General features: G+C 37.3%; 1 protein-coding gene across 1 annotated transcript; it reads left to right on the plus strand.

The window, feature by feature from the left end:
- Window positions 1-316: 316 nt before the first annotated feature.
- On the plus strand, window positions 317-1,264 carry LOC126080234 (olfactory receptor 8K3-like). The gene has a single exon (XM_049891496.1). The coding sequence runs from the start codon at window positions 317-319 to the stop codon at window positions 1,262-1,264; it is 948 nt and encodes a 315-aa protein (XP_049747453.1).
- Window positions 1,265-18,270: the final 17,006 nt, after the last annotated feature.

Genomic DNA, 18,270 nt, shown 5'->3' on the forward strand with positions numbered 1-18,270 from the left:
CTTCTCCTAGTTGTGACATCCGAAATGTCTCAGGCATTGACAAATATTATTTGGGGAGCAAATTTTAACCAACTGATAACAAGTTAGATTTCTCTTTCTTTCCCTCTTTCCTTCTCTCTCTACCTGTATCTTCATGTGCCTATGCCTTATTTGTGGGAGGGGGTTTAATCTCAAATTACTATACTAGAAAGTGTGGATTTATCTTATTCATTTAGCATATTGCTTTTCTATAATAAAAATCCACCAGTTGATGCTACATAAAACCTATTGACTATGCTGTTGTCTCTATTCAGAATAGGTTACCTGATAGACCAAGATGGAAAAACACAATCTAACAGTCATGAATGAATTCATTCTGACAGGAATCACAGACTGCTCAGAGCTGCAGGCTCCATTGTTTGGGCTGTTCCTCATCATCTACATGATCTCAGTGGTGGGCAACTTGGGCATCATCATCCTCACCAAGATGGACTCCAAGCTACAAACTCCCATGTACTTTTTTCTCAGACACCTGGCTATCACTGATCTTGGTTATTCAACAGCCGTTGGACCCAAAATGCTAGTCAATTTTGTTGTGGATGAAAATACAATCTCCTATTATTTTTGTGCTACACAGCTAGCTTTCTTTCTCTTGTTCATAAATGGTGAACATTTTATTCTGTCAGCAATGTCCTACGACCGCTATGCGGCCATCTGTAACCCTCTGCTCTACACAGTCATCATGTCACAAAGGGTGTGTCAGGCCCTGGTGGCAAGCCTGTACCTTTATTGCACGTTTGCTTCTCTTCTAGTTACCATAAAGATTTTTAATTTATCCTTCTGTGGCCACAATGCCATCAGTCATTTCTACTGTGACACTAATCCCTTGTTATTTTTGCTCTGTTCAAACAAACATGAAATTCAATTGATCACCCTCATCTTAGCATCAATTCATTTGATTACATCCCTTTTAATAGTTCTTGTTTCTTACCTGTTCGTTTTTGTGGCCATTCTCAGGATGAACTCAGCTGTGGGCAGGCACAAGGCCTTCTCAACCTGTGGATCCCACCTGACCGTGGTGGTAGTGTTCTATGGGACTTTAATCTTTATGTACATGCAGCCCAAGTCTGGTCATTCCTTCAACACTGATAAAGTGGCTTCAATATTTTACACCCTGGTTATTCCCATGTTGAATCCCTTAATTTATAGCTTGAGGAACAAAGATGTAAAATATGCCCTACATAGGACATGGAAAAAAATATGCAACATCTTTTCTACAGTTTGATGCACCATGTGGTTCCTATAAATTACATGATTGGCTTCAAACCTTGTCTGTGTGCCTCCATAGGTTATAGTGAGCACAAATATATTCCACATATATTTACAAATATCCTATGTGTCACTCACTCTTCTAAATGCATTGATGAACAAAAGAGTAAAAACCTTTGCCTTTCTTGAAGTGAAGAGGTACATCACAAATAAAATAATTAAATTTTAAAGTAGAGGAGAATGCGTTGGGGCCCTGGTGGTGCAGTGATTAAATCGTTTGGCTGCTAACTGAAAGGTCAGCCTCCAGCAGCTTGCTTGGCACCCCACCTAGCTTTACATTAGAATCCTGGTTTCTTTGCTTGATATGCTTCATAGCTTTACATTAAAATCCAGATTCCCCTCTTTTTTAGATGCTGACCAAACTAGAGGAAATTGGCAGAAACTGCTTCAGATGCCATGTTGACATTCAGGATAACCTTTTAAAACTCCTACGTAGTAAATTCTCCATCTCTGGGTGGGATTTAACCACCATATTCTGAACACAGGATGCAAGAAGTTACGTTGAAACCACATTGCACCTAAGTAGTTTGATTAATAATGTTGCTGTTGTAACTTGTATGAATTTCCTAAGTTGTAATCCCCTTAAAAGTAACCTTTTGCCTTACTTTCACTGAGCAGCCTTGGCAACATCAGCCCCAACTGTTTCTTCCCTTGCACAATGAAATAAACGTGCCTTTCTATGCTCCCACTTTAGCCTCTGGTTTACAGGATGAGACAAGTCATGCCGAGTGGGACCAGGGATTTCCACAGCAACAGTGAGCACATCCAGATAATAATACCTCATACTTATTGACTGCTGTATCACAGTCATTCTTCAAGACTTAAATAGTTTAATTTTCACAACAGCTCTGTGAGGCAGGTTCTATTAATGTTTACATATTTCTGATGATAAAGTGGAGGTTCAGAGAGCATAAATAAATTACTCATTCAGCTTGCAAGGGATGAATAAATAGACCAAGTTCAGAGTGGTCTTAAGCATTACAGTCAAGTTTCAAACATGGTCTAGCTCCAGGTTCCGGATTCATAGCAGCTGGTCTAAATAACTTCTTAATGTTAATTTTCTGCATTAATGATGTCATCCCTGAGATAACAGAGCATATCAGGTTAGAAGAAGAGAAATAGCAGTGGGGATCATAAAATAGTGAATATCCAGGACAATGCCTGGGACAGAATATAAATTCAATAGAGATAATGAATTAATAAATTGACACAGCAAGCTAATGGATTCATTTGGGTGCATGAATTGTTCAAACTAAACAATGGAAAACCATCACAATATGAATGCAGGTCATAGTCTGGGCAGGTTTAAAATAAATGTCCAGTGGCAGGTATCGAGAACTATCATAAAGTACTAAGGAACAGGAGCCATGGTGACACACTGGTTCCAGCTCAGCTGCGAACCCAGAAGTCAGCAGTTAGAACCCACCAGCATCTCTTTGAAACCCTAGGGGGCAGTTGTATTCTCTCCTGTAGGGTTGCTAGGAGTCAGAATTGACTGGATGGCTTGGGTTTAGTTTTTGGTTTAGTAAGGAAGATGCTAAAAATAAATAAACAAGGAAATTCCCATTTTAAGAAATGATTTTTGGACTTTTGCCTCAAAAAGTTTGCCACCTTTTAAAAATAAAGATAAGATTGATGTTACTTCTTTAAAACAGGAGGTCTGTGAGAAGAAGATTTATTCCCCATCATCTTATGCTTCCTGGACTTTCTTGCAGTGTGAACTTGAATTTTGGGGATATGAATTTAAGGATAAGGGATTGCCAAATATGTTAACTTTGATTTGGCTGAGCTATTGAACCCATAAGAGCCACCAGGCCCCACTAGTGGCTTTTTTTTTTTTTTCTGCTTCTTTAAAAAAAAAAAAATTAAAACCTGTTCTTGAGCAAATGTTTGAGTGATACATTTACTTATTGAGTGCTTCATTACATTTCTGGGAGAAGAATTTCTGGATAATACAATGATGAGAGACAGAAGCACTACATGCAATTGTGAAGGTTGGGCACCATGGAGTTCTGTGGGTTCCCATTTATATAGCCTAGGATGTGAAAGAACCAGCTGTAAATGTGCCATATATTGGCTATTGCCATGATTAATGTAAACATCCAAGAGCTTTCCATCACAGCAATCACACATACCCAAAGGAAAACACATAACTCGTTGCTATCCATCAACTCAAAGAAAATAATTTTCTCTAATCCACTTATATAGTTTTTCATTGAAGGAGCTCCTGAAAATAAGAAAGATAGTGAAAGAGGGAGAGAGAGAGAGAATGATAAGAAAATACTGAAGAGCTTGATATACAAGTTAAACATTATTAGAGTTATAATAAGAAATAATCTGTGATTCTTTAAGATGTTTAATGATCCCCAATAATCTTAATATTTGTTATTGTTTTACAGTGTCTGGAGTTGATACTGATCAGAGAAACTCTATGAAAACAGAACGAAAGAGTGCCTGGTCCTGCACTACTTCACAATCATTGCTATATTTGAACCCATTGTTGCAGACACTGTGTCAATCCACCTCACTGAGTGTCTTCCTGTTTTTAATTGACTCTCCACTATACCAACCGTAATGTCCTTTTCCAAGGACTGAACCCTCCCACCAAGTGTCAAATACTATCTGCATATAATTTCTCTATTAGAGAAAGTTACCATCAAGCAGAGGGGGCTGAGGGATTGACAATTTGGTACTACATTATGTTGCTGGGTTCCTTGGAGAAATAGTAAACTGGTGGAGAGATAAAGAAAAATGCTGAGGTAGGGAAGTCTCAGAAGTCAAGGTACAGGAAGAGTGATATTCTAATTTCCAGCATATGTGAATGGCACATGCTAGAAATGTGGGGGGCCTGCCCTTCGTTACAACATATTGTGTTTCTCCCAGTTTCCACTGTGTCATATTCTAGTAGAAGTTCATCTCATAATTACAGCCAGTCTTACCTATATACAGTGGCAACTAACAACAGTAACAAAGCTGTATTGTCTCCTTGATGAGATAAATAAAAATACTTAGTATGGGATTATATGACTTAAATACCACCAAACGTTCACAATATATGAAATAACATCAAAGTATAAGTTCAGATGAACCTACCTATTTACATAATTATTAACTCAATATATTAGTTTATTACTTGGAGCAATAGAAATTAGTCAACCATAGGGTAGGAAACCCCCATTTGTCCAAAGACCAATCAAAAATGGCTGCAGCAGTATATCAACAGGGAACTGGCAGAAATTTAGGCTGGTTTCAAAAGAGGACATGGAACCAGAGATATCATTGCTGATGTCAGATGAATCCTGGCTGAAAGCAGAGAATACCAGAAGGATGTTTACCTGTGTTTTATTGACTATGCAAAGGCATTTGACTATATGGATCATAACAAATTATGGATACCATTGCAAAGAATGGGAATTCCAGAACACTTCTTTGTTCTCACGAGGAAACTTCACATAGATCAAGAGGCAGCTGTTCCGACAGAACAAGGGGATACTTATTAAAGTCAGGAAAGGTGTGCGTCAGGGTTCTATTATTTCACCATACCTATTCAATCTGTATGCTGAACAAATAATCTGAGAGCCTGGACTATATAAAGAAGAACAGGGCATCAGGTTTGGAAGAAGACTCATTAAAAACCTGCATTATACAGATGAGACAACCTTGCTTGCTGAAAGTGAAGAGGACTTGAAGCACTTACTTACGGAGATCAAAGACCACAGCCTTCAGTTTGGATTGCACCTCAACATAAAGAAAACAAAAATCCTCACAACTGGACCAATGAGCAACATCATGATAAATGGAGAAGTTGTCAAGGATTTCATTTTACAGGGATCCACAATCAATGGCCATGGAAACAGGAGTTGAGAAATTAAAAGACGCATTGCATTTGGTAAATCAGCTGCAAAGGACCTCTTTAAAGTGTTGAAGAGCAAAGATGTCACCTTGAAGACTAAGGTGCACCTGACCCAAGCCACGGTATTTTCAATTGCATCACACGCATGTGAAAGCTGGACAATGAATAAGGAAGACTGAAGAAAAATTGACGACTTTGAATTGTGGTGTTGGCGAAGAATATTGAACATACCATGGACTGCCAAAAGAATGAACAAATCTGTCTTCGGAGAAGTACAACCAGAATGCTCCTTAGGAGCTAGGATGGTGAAACGGTATCTCACATACTTTGGACATGTTGTCAGGAGGGATCAGTCCCTGGAGGAGGACATCACGCTTGACAGAGTACAGAGTCAGCGGAAAAGCGGAAGACCCTCAATGAGGTGGATTGACACAGTGGCTGCAACAATGAGCTCAAGCGTAACAAAGATGGTAAGGATGGCTGAGGACCAGGCAGTGTTTCATTCTGTTGTGCATAGGATCGCTACGTGTTGGAGCCGACTCGACGGCACCTAACAACAACAAAGAGAGTAGGCAAAATAAAAATTCAACATTTATTCTCTCATAGAAAATGTTTTCATTTTTAAAGCTCACCTTTTTATGGAACTTTTCAATTACCATCACAACAAATTGATTCTATGGATATTGTGCACTTATATAAAATAACTGATATAAATATATAAAATAACTGATATAGAAATAAAAAAATAAGAAATTTTTCAAGGCTTTGTTTTTTTCAAAGTCATTAAATTTTCATGATTATTCTAACCATAAAGACATTGAATACCTACTCGAGTAAGTATAGGTTCTACATCTTTATACGTGGATATGTCTTTTATTTCAAATCTTGAAAGTCAGACTAATTGTCTTTTTGTTGTCACTTTTATTTTTTGAATCCTTTTATTGAGAAACATACTATAAAATTTACTCACGTTTCTTGAAATTTTTCTTCTGTTCTTTCAGCTTGAGAAACGTCAAACATGTCCTTTCCTTTTGGTTTTCTAACTCCAGGACTTAGCACATTTCATTATAAAACTGTAATTTGTCTTCTTGAGCCTCTGTTTGAAATCTTCTGTTCATCTCTTCAACTTTATTATTTCTTCTTTTGCTTTAGCTACTCTACATTCAAGAACAAATGTCAGAGTATCTCTTGACATTCATTTGGTTTTCTTTTACTTTCTTATCTTTTAAAGATCTTTTGATTTCCTCAGATATCATGTTCTTGATAGCATCCAAACTTGACTAATCTGTGGTCATTAGTGTTCAGTGTGACAAATCAATTTTTGGTGTGATCTCTAAAATTAGGTAGGATATATTCAAGGTCATATTTTGGGTGTCGTGGACTTGCTCTAGTTTTCTTCAGCTTCTACTTCTACTTGTATATGAGCAATTGATTGTCAGTTCCACAGTTGGCCCCTGACTTTGTTCTGACTGATAATACTGAGCTTCTCCATCATCTCTTTCCACAGATGTAGTCAATTTGATTCCTATGTATTCTTTCTGGCAAGGTCCACATATATGGTCTCCATTTCTTTTGTTGAAAAAAGTTATTTGTAATGAAGAATTCATTGGTTTTGCAATATCTGAACATGCAATCTCTGGTGTCATTTCTATCACCAAGGCCATATTTTCCATCTATCGATCCTTCTTTTTTTCCAACTTTTACATTCTGATAGCTAATAATTAGCAATGGATGTTGATTGCAATTTTGATGAATTCAGACTTCAAAGTTGATAAAATCTTCAATATCTGCATCTTTGGCATTGGTTGAATAAATCTGAATAATAGTAGTATTAACTGGTCTTTTTTTGGCATATGAATATTATCATATCACTGATAGTGTTGTACCTCATGATAGGTCTTGGAATAATTTTTTTTTTTTTGATGATGAGCTTGATGCCATTGCTCTTCAATTGGTCATTCTGGCATAGCATACCACATGATTATATGTTTCAAAATGGTCGATACCATTCCATCTCAGCTCACTAATGCCTAGGATAACCATTTTTATGTGTTACATGTCATTTCTTACAACTTCCAATTATCTGGGACTCATATTTCATACAATCTATGTTCAATTATTATTGGATATTTGTAGCTGTTTCTTCTCATTTTGAGTCATGTCAATAAAATAGAATATCTTAATCTAATAAAATAAAATAACAGAGAAGACTCAAACAGACAATTTACAATAAAAGGAGAGTTGGAGTGGCCAATTACTCTCCTCGAGGTTAAAAAACAACAAAAAAAATTCTACAAACAGGTGGTGCCAAGGTGTTGGATTAGTCAGACGCTTCCTAAGGCCCCTCTTAACAACAAAGACCTGAAAAAACAAGTGAGTCAATAATACATGACAATCTAGGAGACCTGAACATCAAAGACAAGTTTAAGGAGTTGTACTGAGTGGCAGAGAGAGGGAGAGACAGTTCAGAAGAAGCAAGGATTTTCCAGACCTGACCTGGCCAGTACCTTGCATTCTAGATCAGCTCGCTAGCTTGGGCTGAGGCAAGCAATTGTGTTTGGGATGCATTTTCCACATCAGGAGTAACAGATTGGCAGAGAGTCTGTTCAAACCTCTGGAACCATGGAGAAGCAGTTCTGAACTGGCAAAAGATAGGTACAAGCATCTAACCTACTGTGTGGCTCAAAAATCCCTTCCCCTCCTTGGGAAGTACCTCTGTCCCATTTACCGACTCCCTCCCCTCTCTGCTCTGGGTCCTGGCCTGGTGTCAGTGCTCCCTGAGCTCCCTGGGCTAGAAGTATGACCTAAAGAGTGCCCCAAACCATTCTCCTAGATTTGGAGTAGGAAAAAATTAACAAGCAGGAAAAAAAATAATCTGCCAGCTCCCCTAAGCTGGGAATTCAGGGCACCACAGTCCCTTTGCCTAGGAACAGGCATAAGAGGTCCTCAGGCCTTGAATGCCTTTCACTACTTCCTGGACCTATGTGGGCCCATTTCAACACCATAGACACTCATTAGCCCAGTATAACAGAGTATATAGCTGAAGCCTATTTTCAACTGCAATAGCTAAGGAAGAGTGGCAGATTCATGACACTTGATACTACTCTGCCTTTTAAGCAGGGTCCTCATCTACCCACATCTGGTCTGAGGACAGGTGGCTCTACCAATATCACCCAGCCACCCGTGGAGGTGTCTGACAATAAGTGTTTCTTCTCAGTTCCTACAGCCAGCAGTTTGGTTGCCCAAAGTCCAACTGCAAAAGCCTCCTACCTACATACTCTAGGGAACAGAAACATACCTGTAGACAGCTGTCTACAGGACAGCTGTCAGTCCCCTGCCTTCCCCCTACAGCAGCCAGACACTTAGGCCTACTCCCATCATTCCTGCATGTCTAGGACTGTAGGTGAGAGCCTGCAAGGCACACTTGGTGAATGACTGACCTGGTCTCCTAAGCTGAATCGACACAAGAAAAGTAAAAGGACTCCTGGGCTCACCTTCCTAGTAACAACTCTAACCACCTGATAACAGCACATGAGAGCTTTAAAGACATCAGTAATCAAAGCAGCTCACAAATCCAGCCTATTTGGACATATAAAAAAAAAAAAAAAAAAGACATGGTAAGTAAACATTAAATAAATAAATATAATGACTTATGGAGACAGCAGTCAATATCAAATCACATAAAGAGGCAGACCATGATGGCTTCAGCAAGCAACCAAAACAAAAAACAAAGAAACCTCCCAGAGGAAGATAACTTCTTGGAATTACTGGCAGTAGAATTCAAAAGATTAGTGTACAGAGCTATTCGAGAGATCAGGAAGGAGACTATGCAAAATGCAGAAAAAGCCAAGGAACACACAGACAAAGCAACAGAGGAACTTAAGAATATTACACAAAAGCAAAATGACAAAATTAACAGGCTGCAAGAATCCACAGAGAGATATCAAACAGAAATCCAAAAGATTAGCTAAAGAATTTTAGAATTAGACAACTCAGTTGTAAGTCATAACAGCAAAATTGAGGCAATGGAAGGCAGAATTAGTGAGATTGAAGACAAAACATTTGACATCAAATTATCTGAGGAAAAATCAAATAAAAGAATTAAAAAAAAATGAAGAAACCCTAAGAATTATGTAGGACCCTATCAAGAAAAATAACCTACGATTGTTCGGGGCACCAGAACAGGGGGAATAACAGAAAATATAGATAGAATTGTTGATGATTTGTTGACAGAAAACTTTCCTGATATCACGAAACATGAGAAGATATCTATCCAAGAAGCTCATAGAACCCCCACACAGGGTAGATCACAGAAGAAAGTCTCCAAGAAATATCATAATCAAACTCGTCAAAACCAAAGATAAGGAGAGCATTTTAAGAGCAGCTTGGGATAAACAAAAAGTCATCTATAAAGAAGAGTTAATAAGACCAAGCTCTGATTACTCAGTGGAAATCCTGCAGGCAAGAAGACAATGAGATGACGTATAAAGACTTGAAGGGAAAAAAAAAAAAAAAATTACAAGCCAAGAATTATATATCCAGCAAAACTGTCTCTCAAATTTGATGGCAGAATTAGGGCAATTCAGAATAAACAGAGGTTTAGGGAATTTGTAAAAACCAAACCAAAATTACAAGAAATACCTAAAGGGAGTCCTCTGGTTAGAAAATCAATAACATCAGATAACAACCCAAGATTAGAACACAGGTGAGAACAACCAGATATCCCCTGAGATAGGGAACTCACAAAAATAAATACAAGCTGAAGTGCTGAAAATAGGGAATGCAGAGATGTCAATATGTAAAAGATGACAACATTAAAACAAAAAAGAGGGTAAATAATGTAGTTATAGAACTATCATATGGAGAGGAATTCAAAGTTAATATTAGAAATAAAAGATTGTTTAAAACATTAGAAAAATGGAGGTAAATATTAAAGTTACCACAAAGGAAATTAACAATCCTGCATATCAAAATAAAAAACAAGAAAAACATCAAGACCAGCAAATATGAAATCAACAGCAGCGAAAAAGATGAAAAGAATATACACAAAGAAAAAATGACTCAACAAAGAAAATTAAGTGTTTTAATAAAGAAACTGTCAATAAACAAGAACGAAAAGTGTACATGAAAATGGCAGCACTAAACTCACACCAATCTGTGATTACAGTGAATATAGTGGGCTAAACGCACCAATAAAGAGACAGGGAGTTGCAGAAGGGATAAAAAATACATGGTCCACCTATATGCTGCCTACAAGAGACATACCTTAGATACAAAGATACAAACTAAAACTCAAAGGATGGGAAAAAAAAAATTCAATCAAACAACAATCAAAAAAGAGCAGGAGTGGCAACATTAATTTCTGACAAAACAGACTTGAAAGTAAAATCTACCACAAAGGATAAGGAAGGACACTATACAATGATTAAAGGGTCAATACACAAGGAGGACATAACCATAATAAATATTTATGCATTGAATGACAGAATTCCAAAATATATAAAACAAACTCTAACAGCTTTGAAAAGAGAAATAGACAGCTCCACAATAATGGTAGGACAGTTGACGCCATTTTTGGTGAAGGACGGAACATCCAGAAAAAGCTCAATAAAGACAAAGAAGATCTAAATGCCATAATGAACCAGCTTGATGTCATAGACATATACAGAATACTGCACCCAACAGCAGCCAAGTACAATTTCTTTTCCAACCCACGTGGAACATTCTCCAGAAAAGACCATGTATTAGGCCACAAAGCAAGCCTTAACAGAATCCGAAACACCAAAATTTTGCAAAGCATCTTTTCTGACTATAAAGCCATAAACGTAGAAATCAATAACAGAAAAAGCAAGGAAAAAAAAAGGCATAGAAACTGAACAACACCTTTCTCCAAAACTTCTGGGCTACAGAAGAAATTAAGGAATGAATAAAGAAATTCACAAAACCAAATGCAAATGAAAATGCATCCTACCATGAGCTTTGGGACACAGAGAAAGCAGTGCTTAAAGGTCAGTTGATAGCAGTGAATGCATACAACCAAAAAGAAAAAAGGGACAAAATCAAAATATTAACCCTACAACATGAACAAATAGAAAGAGATCAGCAAGAGAAGCCTACATGAATCAGAAGAATGGAAATAAAAAAAAAAAATTAGAGTAGAAATAAAAGAGAAACTAGAAAAACAATTGAAAGAGTTAACAAGACCAAAATCTGGTTCTTTGAAAAGATCAACAAAATCGATAAACCACTGGCCAACCTGACAGAAGAACAACAGAAGAGGAAGTGTGACCATTCGCCAATCTGACACAAAGAGTCCTTGTCATTTCCCAAGTAAGAATAAACGTGAAAGACAAACTTTATCTTCAGCAAGCTTTATTTTGGTTGAGTCAAGCAAAAAAAGTCAGCAGAGGAGTAAGCCTTTCGAAAACACTGACTCAAAAAAGGGAAGCAAGGCTAGGGCTTCTGTGGGTTCGGTGGAGACAATAGAGTAATGAATATTTAGTGGGCTTCTTTCAAGGGTTGGGTATTTCTCAGAATGGCGGTGCATGTTAATTAGGTTGCGTGTGAATCTAGAATCTAAGATGGAACCCGCTGATAGTCAAGATGGCATCATGTATTATGGGACATAATGCAAGTGCACTGATCTTTGGCACTACATCGCCATCTTTGGAGGGCAAGGAAGGTTAAACAGCTGTCACACTTTGTTCTTCTGTCCATGAGGGAGCCTGTAAAGGGGGAGGGTACTAGAAAAACACTAAGAAGGAGATAGTAATTCACTGCTTGTTTCAAACTTATCTCATGTTCCCAGGGTGTAGTTCCTGTTTACCCAACTTCTAGATAGTAATCTTTTAACAGCTCTTTTGTTCTGCCAGCACAGTTAACCCTATCTGTCTCAGAAGCAAATAACCCAAATAAGAAATGAGATGAACACTATCACAACAGACCCAACTAAAATGAAAAGAATCATAACGGAATACTACAAAAAATTTTACTCCAATAAAGTTGGAAATCTAGAGGAAGTAGGCAAATTTCAAAAAACACACTACCTACCTAAACTAACACAAGCAGAGGCAGAAAAACTAAATGAACCTATAACAAAAGAAGAGATGGAGAGGTAATTAAAAAACTCCTTACCAAAAAAAAAAAAAAAAGCCCTGCCCTTGACAGGTTCACTGGAGAATTCTGCTAAACTTTCAGCGAAGAGTTAACATCACTACTACTAAATGCATTGCAGAGCATGCAGAAGTATGAAGTTAGGTTTGTTGCCTTATTTTTGTTCTGCTGAATTTTCTAAAATTTGGTTAATATGAGTGTACAGTATATTTTGATCAGGACCTACAGTTTGAATTCATCATTTTGATTCTTCTACTTGAAAGAAGCAAAAGGAGATAATCTCAAATTTGGATTATGCTGTATTTGTAGTGTGTGAGCTACGATATGTACCATTTTATATATTTGTTATAATTTCTGGACATGATTGCTCCACATTCCCTCCAAATTTTCCATGCATATTTTCTTATCTTTGTGCTTTTAAAACTCAAAATGTTTGTAATGAGAAAAAATAAAGTAAATTTTAGATACACTAAGGTTGCCCATTTAAAAAAAAAAATTCAACCTGGGTTTTAGGTCAGGACCATAAAAGGAAGGGTTATGGTGTTTCCACGTATATAGAGACTGGAAAACACATAAGAAAAAAAAAATCATTGATTAAGAGAATATCAAAATGGAAATTTAAATTTAGAATACGCCCGATCCCCAGTCAAGTCCAAACGCCTTGACGGGGGAAATTCTATTAAATATTTAAGGAAAAAGAACTAGCCAGGTCTCTATGAACTCTTCCAGAAAACTGAAGAAGAGTGTATATTTCCATTTTCTAAATGAGGATAGCTTTAGTCTGATATCAAAGGTAGGCAAAAGTATTAAAAAGAAGAAAACAGCAGAGGGTATATGTGAAAAACTTTTAAAAAATTTAAAGTAATTGTGTCCGGAAACATGTAAAGAGAGTAATGCACCAAATTAGGTGTGCCCCAAGAATGCAGAGTTGGTTTTTAAAGACCAAGTAATGACATTCACCATTAAAACTAATTAGAAATAAAAACAAAGCCACATAAAAAGATGTAGAAAAACATTTTCAATGTAACAATATTGTGATAAAATTTTAACTAATACTGAAGGTGATCCAACAGATTGTGGAAATTATCTAACAAAATCATTAATATCACACACAAATGAAATTTTGCTAAAGATCATTCAAAAGTGGTTGTAGCAGTGCATCAACAAGGATTTTCAACCTGGCTTCAGAAGAGAACATGGAACATGGAAAGAGTGATATCATTGCTCATGTCAGATGGATCATGGGTAAAAGCTGAGAATAGCAGAAAGATGTTTACCTGTGTTTTAATGACTATGCAAAGGCATTCGACTACGTGAATCATAACAAATTATGAGTAACACTGAGACAAATAAGAACTCCAGAACATTTAATCATGCTAATGAGAAACATGTTCTTACGCCAAGAGGCAGTAGTTCGAACAGAAAAAGAGTACAGAAAAACAGTGCATCGTTTAAAGTGAAGAAAGGTGTGCATCAGGGTTGAATCCTTTCACCACACTTTTTCAATCTATATGGTGAGCAAATAATCCATGAAGCTGGATTACATGAAGAAGAACAGGGCATTAGGATTGGAGGAAGACACATTAACAACCTGCATTATGCAGGTGGCACAATCTTTCTTGCTGAAAGCTAAGAGGACTTGAAACACCATTGATGGAGATCAAAGACCACAGACTTCAGTATGAATTACACTTCAACATGAACAACACAAAAATCCTCGTAACTGGCCCAATAAGCAACATCATGATAAACAGAGAAAAGATTGAAGTTGTCAAGGATTTCATTTTACTTGGATCCACAATCAACATCCGTGGAAGCAACAGTTAAGAAATCAATGGACAATTTTCATTGAGCAATTTGGATGCAAAAGATCTCTTTAAAGTGTTGAAGAGCAAAGATGTCACTTTAAGGACTAAGGTGTGCCTGACCCAACACATGGTGTTTTCAATTGCTTCATATGCATGTGAAAGCTGGAGGATGAATAAAGAAGACCAAAGAAGAATTGACACCTCTGAATTGGTGTTTTGGGGGAGAATATTGAATATACATTGGTCTGACACAAGAATGAACAAATCTGACTTGAAGAAGTACAACCAGAATGCTCCTTGCAAGCAAAGATGGCAAGACTTCTTCTAATGCACTTTGGACATATTATCAGGAAGGATCAGTCCCTGGAGAAGGGCATCATGCTTGGTAGAGGGTCTACAATAAAAACAGAAAACCCTCAATGAGATGGATTGGCACAGTGGCTGCAACAATGGGCTCAAGCATAACAACAATTGTGAGGATGGCACAAGACCAGCCAGTGTTTTTTTCTGTTGTACATAGAGTAAGAACCAACTCAAAGGCACCTAACAACAGCAACAACAAAGTAGTGGGTCAGTGAAGAAAAGGAAGTCCATCAATGAGATGGACTGACACAGTGGCTTGAAGGATGCACTCAGGCAAAACAATGGTTGTGAGAATAGTGCAGGACTAAGCAGTGTTTCATTCTGTTGTACATTGGGTCACCAGGAATTGGAACTGACTCAAATGACGACTAACCACAACTGACGACAATATAAACAAGGAACTTTTTCAAACTGATAAAGGGCATCCGTGATCCACCTACAGCTGCCATCACACATGGTATAAAAGATTGAATAAATTCTCAGGAAGACCATGAACACAATATGTAAATTTACCCTTGCCAAGTCTATCAGACATTTTAGTGGATGTTCTAGAAAATACAAGGCAATAAAAATAAATAAATAGAAAGCATTCAGATTGGAAAGGAAGAGGTAAAACTCTTTTTACTGATAGATGAAATTTTTTATGTATAAAATCTAATAGAGCCTACAATAGAATTATAGTATTAAAAAGTTAACTTAGCATTTCCTTGTGAATTTGCTTTTAGGTTAGTGGTCAATTAAAAAAAAATTCTGTCTGAATTTTAAGTGGGTTTTTGTTTATCATACACATACTTTTTGGGATTTCTTAGATATAACACTAGTAATGGATTGAATTATGTCCCCTCAAAATATGTTTCAACTTGGCTAGGCCAGGATTCCCAGTATAGTGTCCTTCTCCAACATTTTGTGATCTTATGTGATTATTCTATGTGTCGTAAATCCTAACCTATATGATGTTAATGAGGCAGGATTAGAGGCAGCTATGTTTTTTTCTGTTAATAAGGAAGGATTCAAACAGGATTAGGATGTATTATGAGTAAATCTCTTTGGAGATACAAAAGAGTGAAATGAGCACAAAGGTGTAGGACCTCATGCCACCCAGAAAATGTCACCACTAATTGAGAAAATCCTTTGGACCAGGGATCCAGTAGCTGAGAACTTCCTAGATCAGGGGAAGGTTGATGACAAGGACTTTTCCCCAGAACCTATAGAGAAAGAAAACTTTCCCCTGGAGCTGGTGTCCTGAACTTGAATTTCTAGATTCCTAAACTGTGAGATGACTTGGAATCCACTCCATACCAAAGGGTAAACGGTGAGAGACTCATAGTGACTCAAAAGACAGAGTGGAAATGCCCCAAATGTTGCCCAGGGTGTAATCTTCATGGATGCAGAGGACCAAGTCTTTTCTCCCCATAATGGCTTGTGGGTTTAAACTTACAAATTTTCATTTAGTAGTGAATGCTGAAAAAATTATGTATATATATATATATACATATATATATCACAAATAAGCAAAAAGAAAAGCATGAATGGGTACATTATGAATGTCTAAAATGGCAAAGTGCACCAAAAAGATTTATAGCATGACAAATGTATATTCATAATAAAACATTACACATAAAATATCACACTTTACAATGTGTGATAGTTAAGGTTCTGTGCCAACTTGGCTAGGCCATGATTCTCAGTGGTATGGCAGTTCTATGATGATGTGATCATCTCCATGATGGCATCTGCTGTGAGTAGGAATCAGTTGACACCTGTGGCCTGCATGGAATATAAGCAGACATTCTACCAAGGTTCATTGGCTTTTTCTCACTCAGGATCCTGCAATAGGCTCCTGTTTTTCTGACCTCTGGTTCTTAGGAATTGAACCAGCAGCTTGCCTGCAGTTTTGGTTTTGGATCTTGGGATTTTTTGATCTTCCCAGCCTGTGAGCAAGAGCCCTGCTCACTGACCTGCAGATGTTCTGTTAGCCAGCCCATGCAGCTACATAAATCAGGTGAAGCCTCTATTCTGACCCACAGACTTAGGGCATTCCAGCTTCTGCTTCTACAGCCACGTGAGCCATTCCCTTGATATAAATCTCTCTCTATGTATATTTATATGCTCTACTGGTTTTGCTTCTCTGAAGAACTCAGCCTAAGACACAAGAGTAATATTGCTATGGTTGAGCATATGTGAAGCACAGCCAAATATGTATGAAGGTGAGAAAGATGTTTTGGGATGAAGATTGGACAGAATGGAAAACCATAAAATATTGAAATATAATAAAAGAAAATTAAAGAAACAAGCAAAAATCCTAAGCAGACTATGATGGCAGTTGACCACGGAATGAGAAGCAAATGCAACATTTCTGTTCCTGAGGTCAAAAACAAAGCTAACAAACAAACAAACGCTGAACAATAACCATAACAGCAACAATAACAGCAGCAAACAAGGAAGTGATACCTAACATGTGGGCAATGCATTAATTTTATTCCATTTAAGTCTTTTAAATAATATAATAAGAAAGTGTTTAAGCACGTCTTCATTTTGTCATCTATTTGAAGAGACCGCTGTAGAAATGAGGAATACTGACAGATCGGATTTATAAGTATGATGGTTTAATCCAGGTACCTGGGTGATAAAAATGGAAGGTCAACAAAGAGTAAAAGGTAAGAATGTATGAAATAGATAAATACAGATATGTATACACACTGTATGATTGAAAACTTGCTCACTGATGAATACAAATTGTCCTGGACAATTAACAGTCAACCCCTAGATACTTTGTTAAGCTTTTAAGTGGTTCAGGACAAATCAACAAATTACTTGGCATCTCCTCAGGGAGAATCTCCATGGGTGAAAAAAAAATTCCATAAATTTGTTTCTCTATGTCATGTTAAGAAACACATGGGAGAGGCAAGACAGAGACTTCATTGCAGGTAAAAAGATAGACTATTTCTATATTTTGGCAATACCCAGAATGTTTCAGTGACACTTGCAGGGTCCCAGCTTTATTCAATGGCAAAGTCATTGCAGAACAGTAGGATTTCTGAGTTAGTCCTGTGTGCACTCTACTTTTGAATAGTGACGGAGGCTAGGATCTCTCTCCCCTTTTCTGTCATTTTTTTTTCAAATATTCACACTTTGTTTCAGAGGCTAAATGCTCATAAGCATCTATGAGATATTATCGTTATATGGCTAAATAATATTTCACTTTGTATAAATAATTATATGAACAAAAAAGAAACAAAGAATCAAAGACAGAAAAAAAAAGAAGTCCTGGAGTCAGTTTTGCCGCATAGCTACCCTGTTTGTGTCTGAGAACAGTGCTCCATAGGTTTTGCAATGGTTGAGACTTTCAGAAGTAGATCCTTCTTTCTTCCAAGGCACCTCGGAGTGGACTCGATCCCCCAAACTTTCAGTTTGTAGCTGAGTTCTTAATTATCTGCACCATCCAAGTGGCCTAATTATGTAACTAATAGAGCACAAAGGTGAAAGTAAAGGAAGCATATAGAGCCTTAAAAACTACTCTGGCAGAATTCTGAAGCTGCAGGTATTCAGTCTCCAATGTTGATGTCCTTCAAAATCCTTAGTTATATAATGGCTCTAGGCTCTTCTTATGTCTCTCTCAAGTGTAATTTAATATTTAATATATATTTAAATAACTATGTGAAAACCAAACCTGTTGCCATTGAGTCGATTCTGACTCCTAGTGACCCTACAGGACAAAGTAGAACTGCCCCATAGAGTTTCCAAGGAGCGCCTGGAGAATTTGAATTCCTGACCTTCAGGTTAGCAGCCGTAGCACCTTAACCACGAAGCCAGCAGATTTTCCAT

Source organism: Elephas maximus, chromosome 7 (assembly GCF_024166365.1).
Source record: "Elephas maximus indicus isolate mEleMax1 chromosome 7, mEleMax1 primary haplotype, whole genome shotgun sequence".
In the NCBI taxonomy this organism is placed as follows: domain Eukaryota; kingdom Metazoa; phylum Chordata; class Mammalia; order Proboscidea; family Elephantidae; genus Elephas; species Elephas maximus.